The sequence below is a fragment of the Polypterus senegalus genome, chromosome 8, assembly GCF_016835505.1.
Source record: "Polypterus senegalus isolate Bchr_013 chromosome 8, ASM1683550v1, whole genome shotgun sequence".
NCBI classification, from domain to species: Eukaryota; Metazoa; Chordata; class Cladistia; order Polypteriformes; family Polypteridae; genus Polypterus; species Polypterus senegalus.
Genome location: NC_053161.1, coordinates 117660818 through 117680001, shown reverse-complemented (window position 1 = coordinate 117680001; position 19184 = coordinate 117660818). Strand labels below are relative to the sequence as shown.

Genomic DNA, 19184 nt, shown 5'->3' with positions numbered 1-19184 from the left:
GGGGTCACCTGTAGCCGTCCAGGGATATCACTTCTAGAGTCGAAATAGCCCTACATTTTGCATTATAATTTGGTAGAGTGTGTGTGTGGTGTCCTTACCACCTTGAAGCCTCCAAGGCAGCTCCCATGTTTTCAGATCTATTTGGCAGACAACTTGGTTCTCAGGAGCAGTTTGCCCTCTAGTGGCCACATTCAGACATGCCTGCTCACTTCTCAGTCATCTGTCCAATAGTTTTGGAAGTATTGCAGGCATCAACATAGGCCACCTCTCCATGACACTTATACTAGTGGTCCTATCTAGTACTCATCCAGAGCACACAGCAGACACATGCCACCTCATGCCAGCCTTTGCCCCCCCATACTGCAGAACCTTTCCAGCTACTGTGATTGTTTCATCTCTTCCTCTTTCTCACTCTCCCTCCTTCCTTTCTGGTGGTCTGCTACTGTCCTAACCTTTATCCCATTTCATCCTGGTGGTGCCTGCTACTGTCCTAACCTTTGTCCCATTTCATCCTGGTGGTGCCCAAGCTTCATTAACCCTTTGACAGGCAGGCAAAACTCATTTAAAAGTAAACATAATTAAACACTTTTGAATCAGTTTTTGGGGCACCGAGACAGATGTCAATATGGTATCCTGTAAGCTCCTGCATTTGGCTCTACCTCATCTTTTTTCCAGGACTCTGCACTTTTTGAACAGGTAGTGTCCTTTGCCCCAATCTTTAACCAGTATAGTACCTTGAAAGGAGAGAAGAATTTAGTGTTCATTTGATAAAATGTTGAACTCTTTAGAATAGCAATGCTATTAAAATGTACATTTTAATTGACTCATTATATCATATTTTAATTTATTAGGTCACTTACATTTTTTCCATTACATCTATCTTTAAGGTGGAAGAAAGCAAAGCCTGGAGCCTGGCGTAACTCTGATGAAAGAAGATCTATCATGCTATAACCTATTCGTACATCTGAAAGCTAAGGTAAGTCACATAGTTTGGATGGGAAATAAGTTGAAAACTGTCATAAGCCTCAGTGGAGGACACTGTTGCTAGATTCAGTCTAAAATTATAGAAGCTGCAAGTTATCACCCGATCAACTAGTTATCCATTCATTGAATGGAATCGATCAGTTTTCAGAGATTTAATGAGTAATAACAGTGCATTAACAAAAAGAGATTATTTAAAGAAAAAAAATCTGATCCGTTTTTTTACAATGGTTAGGATTAGAATGGAGTTAGCATGTAAAGTTGTAATGCTTCGTTTGTTTCACACTCTTGGCACAACTGTGAAATGCACATTGTAAAAAAAAACAATGTTTATTTTATATAGTAACTATATGGAATACGTCTCCTCACACATCATCTCATTTTCTTATCCACTTCTCCTGGTGAGGGTTGTGGTGGGAGCAGGCCAAGCAGGTCAGCCCCATCTTCCCTGTCTCCAGCTACAAAGTGCAGCTCTTTCTGGGGAAATCCCTGGTGCTCCTAAGTCAGCTGAGAAATGTAATCACTCCAACAAGTCTTGGTTCTACCGCAGGGTCTCCAACCAATGGGACATGCCCAGAACGCTGGGTGGGCGACGGTCTTACGATATGTCCAAACCACTTCAACTGGTTCTTCTGAAAGATCAGCAACTCTATTCTGAGGCTCTTCTGAATCACTGAGCTTCTTACCCTATCATGGAGTGTAAGCCCAGCCACCCTGTGAAGAAGCCTCATGTCTGCTGCTTGTACTACCAGTCTCATCCTTTCAGTTATTACCCATAGCTAATGACCATAGGTGAGGACAGGGATGTAGATTGACAAAGAGCTTTATCTTTAGACTCAGTTCCTGCTTCACCACCATAGGCTGGTACAGCACCCGCATCACTCATTAACAAGATCCAAAGATACTTGAACTGATCCAACTCTTCAGTTGTTCCCCTTCACCCACAGAGAGCAATCCACACTTTTTCAAGAGAGAACCATGACTTTGGACTTGGAGGTGCTGATCCTCTGGTCAGCCGCTTCACATTTGGCAGTGAATCACTTGAGTGCATGCCAAAGTTCACAATCAGATGAGGTAAAGAGTACAACATTAACTGCATAAAACATTAATGCTACATCTAGACACCTTCACATCCTCAGCTGCATCTTCATATCCTAGCCATGAAAACCATGAACAGAAATACAAGTATTTACATTAATATTGGCAGGAGACATGACTTTTTAGAAGATTAGAACGTTAGAAAAATTGTGATGAGAGCAAGATATTTAGCCCAACAAGCTCATCCATCCTATTCACCTAGATTGTCCAAAGTAACCTCAATTCGAGATTTCAAGGTCCCTAAAGTCCCACTCTCCACCATACTACTCAGTAGTTTATTCGATGTGTCTCTGGTTCTAACACAAGTTTCCAAACGTGTTCTTACAAGTCCTAAAACATACTAAAAATGCCCTCTAGATGGGGAGAGACCATTAAACCCAGGCTTGATACAAAGGGCAAACACAGGATCTCTGTAAGTAAAAAAAAAATACTGCACAAACTGCTCTGTAAAAATCAAAGTCCCAAAGAGCACTAAAGGCAAAAACAGCTGCCTGAAACAGCAAAGTAAAACAGAGCAAACAAGTCCAATCCCAGAATCCAATCAAAAAACAGAGCAAAGCTTCAAAAACACAAAGTTAAACAGAATCAAACAAAACTCACCAACACCAAAGAATCACAATGACCAAGAAATAACTCAACATTGTCCCAGCCAGTGGCGGTGTGGATGAGTGCACAAGTGCACCATATAAAGGCCTGGCACCCATTCTGAGTTGTCTTCTTTCTATGTGGCAGGGATACACTGTGGCTCTCTTTTCAGCCTATACTGAACAGAGGAATTCAGCATGTGAATGACCTGAATGGACAGTTGTATTTTTCTAAAAGTTTGCAGGTTGCAAGTAGACCATTGTGCGGCATGATCACATTATTGGTCCACACATTCTTGTGCAGCCGTTTTAAGGGAAAAGGTAATTATAATTACAGAATTGCAGGGCAAAACTTCTTGAAGTGTAAAATTAACCAAATACCAGATATTTGGACATGAAACTAAACACCAGTGTCTGATTGAAGATGTATTTGTTCTTGTGCAATATTTTGGCAGTGAATTCCAATAGCTAGAATGCCATCTTTTTTGCGAAGCAGTTTTTTTTTTTTATTTCAGTGCCCTTCTTTACCATCACTCCATTATCCCCAGGTATTCCCAGGACATTTCCCTGTTTTCCCAAAAGAAAAGCTTTCAGCACTGTGCCTTATTTGTGCAAATAAATTAGGACATTGTTGCTGATTCTTCACATTCAAATGGCTTGTGTTATTCATATTGTTAAATTATACCCGAGCTGTTATTTCCTCACCTTAGTTTTCTGGTACACTGCTCAGCAACAATTAAAGAACATTCTTCACTGGCACTCGGCCTTTGACATTTGCATGTAGCACATCTCACATTCATTAAGGGTGACAGAAGTAGGCTATGGTTAACACAAGTTACGGATGGATACTAATGGCAGTTTTAGCCTCTTTGTTCAAAGTGTTCACTGAACTATCCAGTATGCCCAAGGTGGAAAATCAGAACACCAACTGCCACAGTTTTATTAAGGGTGTTTTCAGTCAGGCAATTTTATGTGCTCAGAAATGAAGTGGCCTCTAACATCCTCTACAAGAGTGACGCTTCTAGTTGTTAATGATTCTAGGGTTTTTAACATCACTGATTCTAAATCAATTTCACATTTTTAATCTTCCTTGTTGTTTCAGGGTTTTATCATTGATGCCACCATTTTGTGTTTTTTTTTTTTTTGCATGGCTGTATTCATACTGTTGTTGACAGCAGTGTCCCTTTTCTGTACAGTGGCTGTCATATGCTTGATGTATGCTGACATCACAATGATCTTATTTAACATAGAAGTGTGGTTAGTGAGAGTAAATTCTTTTCTGGAAGCCTTTCTTTGTGTTTCAATTTTTGTTTAATGTTTTGTTCTTGGTAGATGTGAACTCTGGTCTTTTGACTGTTGACCATTGCTTGCCTCAGGCCTTATTTTTCACTCCATCCCCTGGTTCTTTTTAAATAAAATTTGCCTTTTTGGTTTGCTTTCATTAGCTATGAGTGGTTTCTTCCAGTCTAGCTAGCTGACGTGCTAACATTGTGTTGGAAACAGAGAACTGTGTACCATATGGTAATAAACCAGCATATCCTAGGTCTGAAACCACTCCGTGCACTCAGTCAGTGTTACAAGCCCAGTCAGTGTCATAAATCAATGCATTCAGGGATCAACTTTAAAACCTAATCCAGTGGTTCTCAACCTGTAGGGCGGGGCGCGAAGATGTGAAAAAAAGAAAACAAGAATCAAAAATATGAAAAAACATCTGTTGAAACCAAAACAAATTAACTTAAACTACATTCTGATACTAGAACAATAAATATAGAGTTAGATAAATGTCGATAAAAGTTAAGTAGGTATCATAAAAGATGCATCTACATTTCAAAAAAATGTTAGGGGGGACACGATTAAAACTGTTATGAAAACTCGGGTCGCAAATACTTAAAGGTTGAGAAACGCTGCCCTAATCCATAATCGCTATAACATATTGACAGGGGAGAGACAGCAATTAATAAATAACGGGTCGGACTCACTCAAGAGAAAGGAGCATTGTCAATAGAATGTATTATCTACAGTAAAATAAAATGCTAAGGTCTGTGTGTCCAGTACCTCCAAGAAATCAGAATGGTCAGTTTGGCTTTGGTGATGCAATCGGCAGAAAGTGCAAGTGTGAGACACATGAGGAGGAGTAAAGGCATAGAAGCCATACTGGGAGTTGCCTTCAAAGATGGGAACCATAAAAGCAGACAGGAGGTGAGCAAGGCAACTCCAAATGACAGAATCTGAGAAGAAGGTCTTATGAGATGCTGGTCATGAGAGATTCAGACACAGGCAGCTATGGAGCAATAATACATAGGTATGCATAGGGCAAGAGATAGCAAATATTTTAAAATGAATTCTATTACCTGTCTTTGATTGGCAGCATGGTTAGCTGTTATTATTATTATTATTATTATTATTATTAAATCCAAATATCCCAAGTCTGTGTTAAGAGACTCAGTCAATGCAGAAAATGAAGAACAAAATGATAATCAATGTCCATTATAGCTCCTTAATAAGGGAACCTTAAGTCATTGAACCCAAGGTGTGAGTTAGAAATCCAGTCAGTGGAGTAATTTAGCCATTATAGCATCTTAACAAGGGAGTGGCATACGTCATTGTACCTCAGGTCTGGGATAGATACCCTGTCAGTATTGTAATCAAAGTAAGCTGCTAAATTAAGGGTCTACTCTATAATCATTATACTGTATCACCTTAACAGGGGAGCTTCCCAAGTCAAAGGTGTGAATCAGAGTATCCAGGGACTGAGCTAGATACCTGCTACATAAGAATGATCAAGGTAATGCCATAAACTAATGTATGGCAGGTTTAAATTTGAGACCCAGTCCTCAGAAGATCGATTCTTTAGGTCCTTATCAGCTGCAGGAATTAGCATATCATTAGTGCATTTCATAGGGTTTTACAATAAAATGAATACCAATGCAAGAAGCATGGTGGCACAGCAGAATCTGCTGCTGCCCTACAGATCCAGCATCCTGGTTTTGAACCTTGAGCCGGTCATTGTGTATGTGGAGTTTGTATGTTCACCTCATGTCTGTTTGGGTTTTTCGATTTAACTGCCTGTACCAAACTGGCCTAGTGTGAGTGTGGGTGTGTATGACCAGGCCTAACAGTGGTCTGGCACTTTGTCCAACTTATTGATTAGGTCAGAAATATAGAAACCCTTCAATGGACACTGAAAACACAGTTGTAAATCAAGTTTTTTTAAGAACAAACTAACTTTTAGAAAATAATTCAATGTTTTCATGGCTGTCAAAGATAATTGTGGTGCAGTGGCTGACACATTGGACTTGAAAACTCCAAGGCTGCCAGGTCTATCCCTTCTTGTGTGTATATATACTGTATATATATATATATATATATATATATATATTATATATATATATATATATACTAGCAGAATACCCGTGCTTCACAGCGGAGAAGTAGTGTGTTAAAGAAGGTATGAAAAAGAAAAGGAAAAATTTTTAAAAATAACGTAACATGGTTGTTAATGTAATTGTTTTGTCATTGATATGAGTGTTGTTCTCATATCTATATATATATATATATATATATATATATATCTCTATCTATCTATCTATATACAGTATATATATATATATGTTGTTCTCATATATATATATATATATATATATATATCTATATATATATATATATATATATATATATATATATATATATATATATATGTTGTTCTCATATCTATCTATATATATATATCTCTATCTATCTATATATATATATAACCGCGCTTGGCAGCGGAGAAGTAGTGTGTTAAAGAAGGAAAGAGAAAGAAAAGGAAACATTTTGAAAATAACGTAACATGATTGTCAATGTAATTGTTTTGTCACTGTTATGAGTGTCACTGTGATATATATATATAGCAAAATACCGCTTAGCGATGTCATGTGTTAAAGAAGTTATGAAAAGAAAAGGAAACATTTTAAAAATAATGTAACATGATTGTGAAAGTAATTGTTTTGTGTATTTGGCGGCAGCGTCACGTTGTTGTTTTCGTAGCTGCATCAGAAAATGTACCACGATGTCTGACACGCCTCCTTTTTACTGTTTTCTCACAGCTTGGATTGCTGCTGTCATATATATACACACACACACACACACACACACACACACATACATACATACATACATACATACATATATACATATATATATACATACATATCTTCATATCTACATATCTATATACATATCTACATATACACATATATACATACCTATCTACATCATATATACACACATACATACATACACACACACATATATATATGTGTATGTATGTATGTATGTATGTATGTGTGTGTGTGTGTATATATATACACATACATATACTTGTGTGTATGTTTGTATGTGTTTATATGTGTGTGTATAGGTTTGGTCACTGAGTGCAAGGGAAAAATAATAAATTATAGTCTATAAGTTATTAAACAGTAAAACATTAACGTTTTAAGAAGTACAGGTACATTGAAATTACATTTTCTATGTGAACGTTCAAATTTGTGCCTCTGGTAATGTGCCTTACCGGCATTTAAAGAAAATTAGTTTTGTGTCCTCTGCAGTGTTAAAAGAGAAAGGCTTTGGTTTGGGATAAAAGGAAAAAAGGTGTAAAGAAAGGAAAGTTGCCTTTTTCTCTTATATAGTATAGAGATGTGTTCGCTGACATTATGATCGCCTTTTGGGGACAGTCGCGTGGGTCTTGTGTAGACTGGTGAGGCGTCCCGCCATTAATCGGCTGTGATGGCACTGTCAGTCCTCCACTCGTGCGTGTCTTCATAATCCGAGCTGAGGACCTCATAATCGTATACGTGCAAAAGAAAGTGTGAATCGCCTTAATATTATTTTGCCGTGGTGTAGAAAAGGGGTCCGTGTTTGCACTTGTCTGGGCTATAGCGCAGGGGAGGATGAAAAAAATTAAAAGTGCTCACTTTGACTTAAGGCAGAAGCGCAGTCAGCGTCTCAAAGGCCGGCACAGCTATGCACGCGCTGGCTGCTCGACTTTTGCTGGGCAGGAGACCCCAGTTTTGCAAACACGTTCATGATATCAAAAGTCTCAGCGCTCTTTGGAGGTCATTCATATATATATATATATAGCAAAATACCCGCCTGCAGCGGAGAAGTAGTGTGTTAAAGAAGTAATGAAAAAGAAAAGGAAACATTTTAATAATAACGTAACATGATTGACATTGTCATCAGTGTTGCTGTCATATATATGCCTGCCTAAATAAGTCACCCTCGCTTTGCTCTTACTTTTTTACCATTCATTTAATCATGGCTAGTGGTGGAAAAATTATAAAATGGAAGGAGGATGGCTTTACCAAAACAATTATTGATGGCGAATCGATTATTCATAAAGCTTGAATTGGTGATCTGTTTTTCTGTGTTAACCTCATATTTTTCATACTTCTTCTCAAACTAAGGTGGTGCGAGGGTAAAATGAATCGGGATGCGCTGATCAATGTAATCGTGTACCAGGAAATCATGCATTGACAAAAGCTCCCTTTGCTTGTAATGCAAAGTGTGATTAAATGCATTATTTTTAACGTGTTATGGATCACATGCATCGAAGCTTCTCAGCTGTGCTTGTGCTAAGAAAAGGAAAGATTTTAAAAATAACGTAACACGATTGTCAATGTGACCTTTTGTAAGTAGTGCCTGGAGGATTCAGTGTGTAGAAACTCTAGAGACAGCGTGTGTATTAACTTGTGGATTTTTCTGTGAGTATTTGGTGGCAGTCTGACGAAGTTGCTTCGGAAGACGGCGTTAGCTGCGGAGCTCAGCTCAGAGCGAAATGAGATGAATGGGAGGGAGATGATGGCGTGACTCCCCACCCGCCTTAACTGTCAATCCCCACAAACACAGTCTCGGAATTTGCATAAACACACCCCTTCACCTACAATTTTAACTTAGTTACAAAGTGATCAAAACTCTCGTTTATATCCTGCGTCCTCTCATTAAACTTGTATCCCGCATTACCTGTGGGCATGTGAAACGCCAGTGGTAGCCTGTCTATGAACTTAATTTAAAGTTTAGGTTTACACCTTGCTTTCTTTCCGAGGTAGCAGCACTCATGAATATGGTAGTATATGTCACTCGCTCGCTTCTTATTGTTTCGCTGCCTTCTCAATTATATAATGCATGTTTTCTTAAGCGCTTTTGGAGGTCTTCCTGGTTTTCTACGCACTGCGTTGACAGTCAGTTCACGTGATTACGTGGGAGGCGTGATGATGTCACACGAAACTCCGCCCCACCACGTCTTTCCAGCTCAACTCTATTACAGTTAATGGAGAAAATACCTTCCAGTTATGACCATTAGACGTAGAATTTCGAAATGAAACCTGCCCAACTTTTGTAAGTAAGCTGTAAGGAATGAGCCTGCCAAATTTCAGCCTTCTACCTACACGGGAAGTTGGAGAATTAGTGATGAGTCAGTGAGTGAGTGAGTGAGTAAGTGAGTGAGTGAGTGAGGGCCTTGCCTTTTATTAGTATAGATATATATATATATATATATATATATATATATATATATATATATATATATATATACAATTGCATGGTATTGTGACCTTGTAAACTATCTAGAGTAAAGCCACTTACTATATGTAATTGTAACCTGGTAACATTTTGTCACCTTATTTTTCTTAGAATGATAAAGAGATAGAAGTGCTGAATTGGAAGTCCACCCCTGATATGGCTTCTGGAACCATTAACCCTGCCTTCAGCGATATCGAGCTGGACATGAAGGAAAATAAAGACAAAGCAAATGGAATTCCTGTTGATGACAGATGAATGCTGCTGTCTCATATTCATTTTTCTGGTGGAGATTTAACTGTAATGTTATTATTATTATTATTATTTTTTGCTTAATGTGTGTGGTTGTGGTGAAAAGTGGTGATCTTCTCAGGAAGGATTACACATTTCCATATGTCAAGGACATTTACTTTTCATATGGTCTTATTATTGCTCATGTTCTGCTGCAAAGAATGGCCAGCTGACGCCTAAAGGTCTCATCAGTAGCTGTTATCAGCAACATGTCAGCCAATCTTCTCAACCAAAATTTAAACAGGAATTGACAGTTTTATGGAATGCATGGATATCTTTGGTGTCTCTCTTTACTATGCATGAACTACAGAAGACAAATGTAAAAGTTATGTGGTAAAGCTCTGTGTCTTATGTGGAAAAGAAGAGACACCAATGGCATCGCAAATATGTTGGTGAGCTCAGCTGTTGCCATGCAGTTTGGGACAATAGTTTTGCCTCCTGCTAATGACATCTTCTAACTTACTAATGGAGCGCACATTACACAATCTTCTACTAGTGACATCTCCTCTTCTTCACAAGCATGGATTCACCCTACATAAGATGCCTGCCGAGCACTTGTCTTAAGTTATCCCATTCACTTTATCCATTCTGCTGCTGGAAAGCTTTTGCCAACTCTGCATCTTATAACAATGTGTAAAATACTGTTACTAATGATGAGCATGTGGCCAGGCAAGCTGTATTTAAAATAACAAAGAAAGGGGCTGCTGTTTTAGACTCAATGTAACCAATGTGAAAAAGAATGGGGGATGAACCAATGTAGGGACGGAAATAATTACAAGAATATTCCAAGAAGCTGGACTCTTTCTTGAAACTACAAGCTGAGAATTTTTTTCTGTCTATCACACACATGCCATATTGGTGCTGCTCGATCTTGGTCAAGCTAATTTGTGGTGTCACTGCTGCCCCCATGCAGATTTAGCGGCCATTTTAGGCAGGTGTGGCCTGGTGTTTCTGATATGACGGTGAGATTGGCATGACATTTGGATGGAGACACTTTCTGAAATCATGCCAAATTTCTTGGGAAATGCAATATTTAGAGGTTGAGGATTCCACAATGACACCATGACTTAAATTTCCCACATTACATTTTCTGCAGTTTAATTTACAAAGAGCAGTTTTTACACTGAAATCTGTAAAGAAACACAGTTAGAAGCAGCTAAAAAATTCCATTAAACCAGGCAGGATATGGTTTTACACTGAGAAATAGCAAGGTTCAGATTTCAGGTGCCATTGGAGTTCCGCAACACCCAAATGGAAAACTTCTGTGCCTGATGACGCTATTTTGTCTCCCAATGAGAATTATTCTTGGTGAAATAAATCTGATGTTGCTGTATTAAAAGTTAACACTTGTACAACTCTTCAGCATGGAAGCACAGCAGTTATGACTCCTACCTCATGAATCTACTGGAACAGGTCTGATCTATAGCACTGTCACTGTGTGTGTGTGGAGTTTATATGTTCTTCTCATGTCTACCTGAGATTTGTTTTTGTCAGGGCATTCTCAATTTTCACACATGACCTAAAGATATGGCTGCTAATGTTGATTCTAAACTTAAGTGGGCCCGGTGATGGACTTGAGTGCTTGTCTGAGACTGGTGCCCGTCTTACCATTCACTTCAGTCCCACTTTTATGATAGGGTTTTGAGCTCTAAAGGACTACACTCTTTCTTCAAAAATGTCTATAAAGAAATGTTTTGTGTCATCAAATTAGAAGTTACATATATGTTAATATTTTATTTTATTCTTATAAAGGCAGAAATGTTGGTGTGCAGCAATTACGTAAATGTTATGTTGTGCAGAAAGACTAAATGATTGAAAAACATGAAATAACGTTAGTAAGAACTAGTTACAAGAGATATACTGAAATGACATATGTACCTCTAGATTTTACTGTAAATAGACGAAGTATGCCAACATGTTTAATAATGTAGTTGCATTATTTTTATAATTTTCATGAAAAATATGAAATAAAATGGAAATTGGGAAATACTGTCCTTTTGTTGAATTGATTTGGTCTCTCAATTGTTTTCCCTTTTTTTAAATATTTCATGGGCTCCAAAGTATTCATTACAAAAAGAATTGTTATAATAATCATATGCTTCATTGAAATAAAATGAAGTGGCTTAAATGTCTGTTCAACTGGAAATAGAATCAACCCCTATACCAGAGGTGGGCAGATTCAGTCCTGGAGGGCCGCAGTGGCTGCAGGTTTTTGTTCCAACCCAATTGCTTAATAAGAAGCACTTACTGCTCAAGTAACACTTGTGCTTCACTTTAGTTTTCTCGCTTGTTAAGATTTTGAACCCTTATCGCTTGTTTTAGTCTTAAACAGATGTATTCTTAGTTTTAATTGCGCCTAATTAGCAATAACATGCAAATGACAAAAGAGACCAGCATTTCTCCATTTAGCTTGTTACCATTTACACCTGTGTGTATTGATCATGCACTATTGGGTTTAATTAAATACTTGGAAGGAAAGTGAAGAGAAAAAAGTGAAAGATTGAGTATTACTCCATTTTAGCCTTCAAATCATTTGGATGATATCCTTACAAAGGGGAAGAACATCTAGGATATGAGAATGGCCTGATATGGCAGAGTTAAAGCACTAACAAGCCATGAAATTAAATTATTGGCAAGGATTGTTTTCTAATTAAGCAACTGGGTTGGAGCAAAAACCTGCAGCCACTGCGGCCCTCCAGGGCTGACTTTGCCCACCCCTGCCCTATCTATATATATAATTTACTAAGGCAAGACAACCATGGAAAGTGCGCCGGAAGGGGCGTGGATTCACTAAGCCACTGACAAGTGAAACACCTTTAGCACATGCAGAAAGGAGCCACGCCCACCAACTCCAAGACCATTGGATATGACGACAACTCGCAGGGCCACGCCCACCAACTCGGACGCGACAACACAGAAAAAATGGCGTCATTTATATTCGTCTGTTGTAGAGGCCACATGCAGTGCCTGTCAGGTTAATGTCATGTGCATGTCATGCACCTCCGAGCTACGTTGACTGCTCATAGAGGCATGTTTCTCGCGGAGGTGAATTGCCATATGCAGCGTGTGAAACGGTTTGCAAGGGGTATCCCATGGGATCCTTAAAACAATCCTTTACAACTGAGGTTAAAGCACAATGAAGTAAGCAGTTTTTAAAAACCAACTTTTTGGTTATGATGCATGACCGCGTGCACCATAGAAAACTGTTTTACATGCTACATACAGCTATTCGCATCCGTGACAAACATGCGTCTTCTTAGATGCTCCTGCAGGAACACGGAAGATGTTTTCCTGCCCACCAACACTCCTTTTTCACCGGCCGGCGTCTACCCTCGCTCTCTAGGCATTCACACTACCTGCCCATTTGCCCGGACGCAAAAACTCACCGACCACCCAGTTAGTCCCTTTCGTCTGTGCTAGGAGTCCACATGCACGTCTGAGCCACGCAGCGTTTGTTATGCCACGGGTTCACTATTGTGTTGTATTTTGCTCACTCCAGAGTTCCATCTTTTCATTCACTTACTGTTGTATTCTCACACCAACCTGTTTTAGACATCCCAACGCAGAGAGGCGTGGGTAAGCCGTTGAACTCCATTCGAGGTGCAAGCCGTGGAATTCCCAATAAGTGTGACTCATACGCTCCCACTCATTACGTCCCTACCCTTTGTACACACCCCCCTCCCACCTCGCTACTACCGTGGTCAGGTGTCTTGGTTGGATTATATATAGAAAGGCAGCCAAAACCGCACAGAGCAATGAAACGTCTACGTCAGTCACAGGTGCATCTGGAGTGTGTAAAGACGACGACTCAAGTGACGAGTTGGAGGTGGGCACATGAGCGGGCAGTGCATACTGAACGAGAAATAAGCAGACTAGCATGACGAGGGGAGCTGAGTGGACGTCCTTCTCCTCTCCTGCCGTTCCACACTCCACGCCTGAGCGCAGTGCACCCCCATCCCTCCGTCTGGCAGGAGAAGGCGCGAGGACGGTCCGCCAGTTTTCAGTCACGGACGATTGTGTGTTGGTTCGTTCCGTGCATTGTTACAATGTTGCTTTTCTTGCTGATTTATTACATTACCGATTTTTCAAATGTTAATTTTCTCCCTGTGCTTAAAAATCATTAAAAAAGCGGCCTGATTATGCTGCGTATGGTACGCCGCGAGTTGGCTAGTACAGTATATCACAGAAACGATTAAGAACTATAATCATAAACCATAATGGAACTGCAGAAAATTAGAATAAAATTAATTACGTTTCCCCAAATTCTAAAAAAGCTTTGGACAGTTCCATATAAAGAAAATTAGATTTTTCTAGTCTTAAATTATATGAGATACCATTTTCCCATTATTTTATATTATTTTCAGTCAACACCCTAATAACGCACTGTAGGAAATAATAATAAGATTATCAGCAAATAGTGTAAACTCAACTGAAATAACACCATGCATCATTTTCAATGATTGTAAATTTGATACTGGCTGATAGATACAAAAAGATCTTTTCCCAAAATGGTCTAAATTTAGGACAGTCCCAAAACACATACCCAAGTGAGACCAGAGCTACCAGGCATCATTCATAATTATTATTAATAATAATATTAATAATAATAATAATAATAATAATTCATTACATGTGCAATCCCTGATAAATCTGAGATCGTTTTAATTTTTAGAGAGGTGTCCATTGCAGCATTTTCAACTGATTTAGTTGTCTCCAGCATGGGTGCTTGCTCCCTGGGATCGTGAACAGACTCGAGCCTTATACACATCCCTTTAGTAACCAGATAAGAGAAATGTGGTACAAAAATAGATATATTGACCTTCTTGTTTATAAAACGTACCAGGTATGGGTATGTGCTCTTCTCATACCAACAAAGCACCTTTTATACCTGCTCTAATCACTAATGGCTTCTGCCATATATATTGATCAGGGCACATCAGCATTTTTTAAAGTGCCTACCTGTGTGTCCTTCACATGTTTCTTTCCATCTCCCTTTTAGTTTCACCCTGTCAGTTGGTTTGTGTGATTTCAGCTTCATGGCCCGATAACATAATGTGTTTGGAATAAACGGCACAGATCATAGTGGCACACTTCAAACCTATGGCCACATTAGTGTTCTTTGAATTCTTCTCCTTCCCTGAGATATTGATAGAGAGGTATCTTTTTCCCAGCATTGCTGTAAGTGATCTAGAGGTGAACATCGTGATCATAATTGAGCCTGCAAGTCTGCAAATGCTGGCAGCTTTCTTCTTATTTTTATGGTTAAGTGTTGGTGGAAAATTAGGAGAGTCAGCCAAATTCTTTTTACAAAGTTCCTAACTTGTAAATAGAAAAATAAGTGGGTTGAAGTAATTTATAAGAAAGTCAATCAAAAGATGCAAACAAATTGTCAATATAAAGATCTCTAAAAGCTGAGATGCCTAATGCTTTCTAAGAGATAACACTGTATAATTAAAGGAGGGCTTTCAAAGTTAACCTGTAAGGGAGCAGTAGACAATCATGTGTTTTCTTTAGAGGGTTGTTCTATATTGGTTCCATATTTTGGAGTGACTGAGGCACAATCTGATTGCTAATAAACTGTTAATAATTAGTAGCCTGCTTAGCACTTTTTCACCAATACAAAATGTTATTACGTGCATCAGAAACATGTAAATATGAAAATGTCAACATAAATACAGTAGGAAAGATGTATCTAGTATCCACTGCTGGACAGATGCAGGTTCAGTACACATCGTTTGTGTGATACATTTTGAAACTGTCATCAACGCACAGCCCGATGTCACAATCGGGACAGTACAATCATGTTTCTTTGCACACTTTTCTTATAATGCTTTTTCAGTTGTTTGCACTTGAGAGGGTAGAATGACAATGTCTGATCACAGCTGACATGCCCCTTGTGTTACTGCAGGCTTCAACAGCACAAAGCTTGGTGACTTCCACACAGCCCCTGACATGAACATTGACAGTTTCTGCATTGTGAACAGTGCTTAGGGAGCTAAAGTCTTTCTTGTTCTTCCACTTAATTCTAATTATTTTGCCCTTTTTTTGCGATGTACCTACTTGCACCTTCAGGTCACCAGATTCACCTGGCTTATCATGCTGGTTCTGTCATTTGGTGCCTTATGGACCAGTTTCACTATCTGTGTCAACATCTGATAACCAATTCGCATTATCATAACTATCATTTGCTTCAACTAATGGCTCAGTTTCTGTTTGTTCTAAAACTAGTTTTACAGCGTCTTTTTTACACACCATTGTGTTTTGGTTGAAGACTCTGCCTCTCTAATTAATACTGATGAGTTAGTTACCTTAGAGTGGCAAAACACATAGAAATATTCATTATTTTATGTAGCATGATGTTATTTCATCCACTAGATGCTTTTTCAATTCGTGACTGCATATTGGGGCCTGTTTGCTCTGGATTGTCTTTTTAGGCAAACTCTTTATGACTTCTTTTGGCCTTGTACCATTGTTTGTCATTCTATTTTGAACGTAAACCCTTTAATACTCAGCCTCAGTTTTGACAGTTTAATTTAACTGGTTACAGTTTCTTCATACTTAACTCAATATACATATTCCATACATCAAAAGGAAAGGCTGACATTTCTCTTTAAAATATTTACATCTAGGAGAGATGGTTAATTGTTTTATATAAATTAAAGCACAATAAGATACAAAATTCAATCACAATTTTACCAAAGAATATTCTTTGAATATTATTCTTATTAACATAAATGTTGGAATACACTTTCAAACACCATAAAAGTTATGCACAATGTTAGCCAAAGAATGGTTATGAGATATCAATAACTAACATGTCTGTTTTTATTGTTTTGAAATAGTAGAAAAATAAAAGAAAAAAGAGCATTCTTTTTTCAGGTTTTACTGTGTTCAAATTAATAACTACATTATGAACATGCTTCTACAATTTATCATCTGTTAAACCCAGGTAACACAAAGGAATGCCCCCAGAATACTTCCAGTGAAACCTGTGAGAACATTGCTGTATTTTTCACTCAAAAAATTAATGATATTAGAGATAACATAGTATATCTCCCCAACACTGCAGAACCTCCAAAGCCCCGGCACTCCATTATAAACAAATTAAATGCTTTCACCAGGATAGATTTACCTGAATCACATAGTATAATCTCTCAACTGAAACCCTCCACCTGCGTCCTTGATCCAATACCAACCAGGTTTTTCAAAGAAATATCAGGCGTTCTAATTGACAATATTCTGGACATAGTTAATTCGTCACTAGATACTGGGGTCTTCCCAGACTGTCTTAAGACTACTGTAGTTAAACCCCTACTTAAGAAACATAATCTTGACCCCTCTGCCTTTGAAAATTTTAGACCCATCTCTAACCTGCCCTTCTTAAGTAAAATTCTAGAGAAGGCAGTCATTATGCAGTTAAATGACCACCTCAATAAACATGCTATTCTTGATAAATTTCAGTCGGGTTTTAGAACAAATCACAGCACAGAAACTGCACTCGTTAAAGTAGTAAATGACTTGCGGGTAAATGCAGACAGAGGCCATTTATCTGTTTTCGGTCCTCTTAGATCTGAGTGCCGCATTTGACACCATTGATCATAATATTCTTAGAAATCGCCTTAGTCAGTGGGTGGGCCTCTCTGGCAGTGTCTTAAATTGGTTTGAATCCTACCTGGCAGGGAGAAAATTCTTTGTGAGTTGTGGTAATCAAATCTCAAAGACACATGATATCCGATATGGTGTTCCACAAGGCTCTATCCTGGGTCAGCTGCTTTTCTCAATCTACATGCTTCCGTTAGGTCAGATTATCTCAGGTTACAACGTGAGCTACCACAGCTATGCTGATGACACACAGCTGTACTTATCTATAGCACCTGATGACTCCGAATCTTTCGATACACTAACACAATGTCTTACTGGTATTTCTGAATGGATGAATAGTAATTTTCTCAAACTAAATAAAGAGAAAACTGAAATTTTAGTAATTGGCAATAATGGATTCAATGAGGTTATCAGAAATAAACTGGATACATTAGGATTAAAAGTTAAGATGGAAGTAAAAAACTTAGGGGTAACTGTTGACTGTAATCTGAATTTTAAATTGCATATTCATCAGACCACTAGGACAGCATTTTTTCACTTAAGAAACATAGCTAAAGTTAGACCTCTTATATCATTGAAAGATGCTGAGAAATTAATTCACGCGTTTGTTTTCAGTCGACTAGATTACTGTAACGCACTCCTCTCAGGACTACCCAAAAAAGAATAAATCATTTGCAACGAGTGCAGAATGCAGCTGCTAGAATCCTAACTAGGAAAAGAAAATCCGAACACATTTCTTCAGTTTTGATGTCACTACACTGGTTACCTGTGTCATTCAGGATTGACTTTAAAATACTGCTTATCATCCTCTTTAATAAAACCCTTATGTGCGTCCAGTGCCCGTGTGTGTGTGAAGGTGTGTGGTGAAGTGCATATGCGCGGGGCCACACGGCACGTGTTCAGTCTTTTCCTGTGCATTCCCTGTGTGTGCAGAGAGAGAGAGACACACACAGGTGCGTGCGACAGACAGACAGACACGCAGGCCCGCCCAAGAGACAGACCGACACGCACGCACGCACGCACACACACACTCTCGCGCGTGCATGCAGGCAGGCAGGCAGGCAGGCCCACGCGAGAGACGGACAGACACGCACGCACGCACACACGCACGCACGCACACACACGCGCAGGCAGGCAGGCAGGCCCACGCGAAAGACGGACAGACACGCACGCACGCACGCAAGCAAGCAAGCAAGCAAGCAAGCATGCCCGCCCACCAAAGAGACACACTCACACACACACAGGTAGTCCCGCATGGGGGACAGACACACACACGCACACACACACAGGCGCACGCGTGCATTGTTGCAATGTTACTTTTCTTGGTTGTTTATTAGATTACAGATTTTTCAAATGTTCATTTTTTCCCCTCTGCTTAAAACTCATTAAAAAAGGTGTTTTTAGCAAGCGGGTCATAAGGCTATAGCGCGAACTCTTGCAGTGTTAGTTTTCTCTGTTGTTCAAGGTTTTCTTAGTGTTTTCAATGTTTTTACATTTAGTTTACTATTACGCTGTGCATTCAATGGTATAATTAACTATATTTGTGCTTAAAATCTTAAAAATATATCTATTTACATACAGTTCATACGGTCTGGAATGGATTAATTGTATTTACATACAATCCTTTGGGGGAAATTACTTCGGTTCCACTGTATTACTGTCAGACAAAATTACAGGCATTTTATGGAAATAGAAACCAGTATTACTGAGAGAAAATTAAAGGCACACAATACAGTGACGCATATTACAGCCACATACAAGGTCCCTTGCCATTTAATATAGACTGTTCCTACTAATGTTTATGCACTACTGTTCTAGCGCCCGTTATTGTAACGGGCTTAATGTCTAGTGGTTTATAAAGCCTTAAATAATCTCGCCCCATCTTATATATCGGAATGCCTGACACGTTATATTCCAAATCGTAACCTTAGATCTTCAAATGAGTGTCTCCTTATAATTCCAAAAGCTAAACTTAAAAGAAGTGGTGAGGCGGCCGTCTGCTGTTATGCACCTAAAATCTGGAATAGCCTGCCAATAGGAATTCGCCAGGCAAATACAGTAGAGCACTTT

General features: G+C 38.9%; 1 protein-coding gene across 2 annotated transcripts in view; it reads left to right on the top strand.

Annotated features, from left to right (window-relative positions):
• LOC120533629 (sodium-coupled monocarboxylate transporter 1-like) overlaps positions 1-9506 on the top strand; it is a 35168-nt gene extending 25662 nt beyond the window's left edge. For both annotated transcript variants that reach the window (XM_039760541.1, XM_039760542.1), the window contains 2 exons: positions 888-976; positions 9336-9506. In XM_039760541.1, the coding sequence (XP_039616475.1) occupies positions 888-976; positions 9336-9479 (233 nt within the window). In that variant the 3' untranslated portion in view covers positions 9480-9506. The remainder of the gene's footprint in view (positions 1-887; positions 977-9335) is intronic.
• The last annotated feature ends 9678 nt before the right edge of the window (positions 9507-19184 follow it).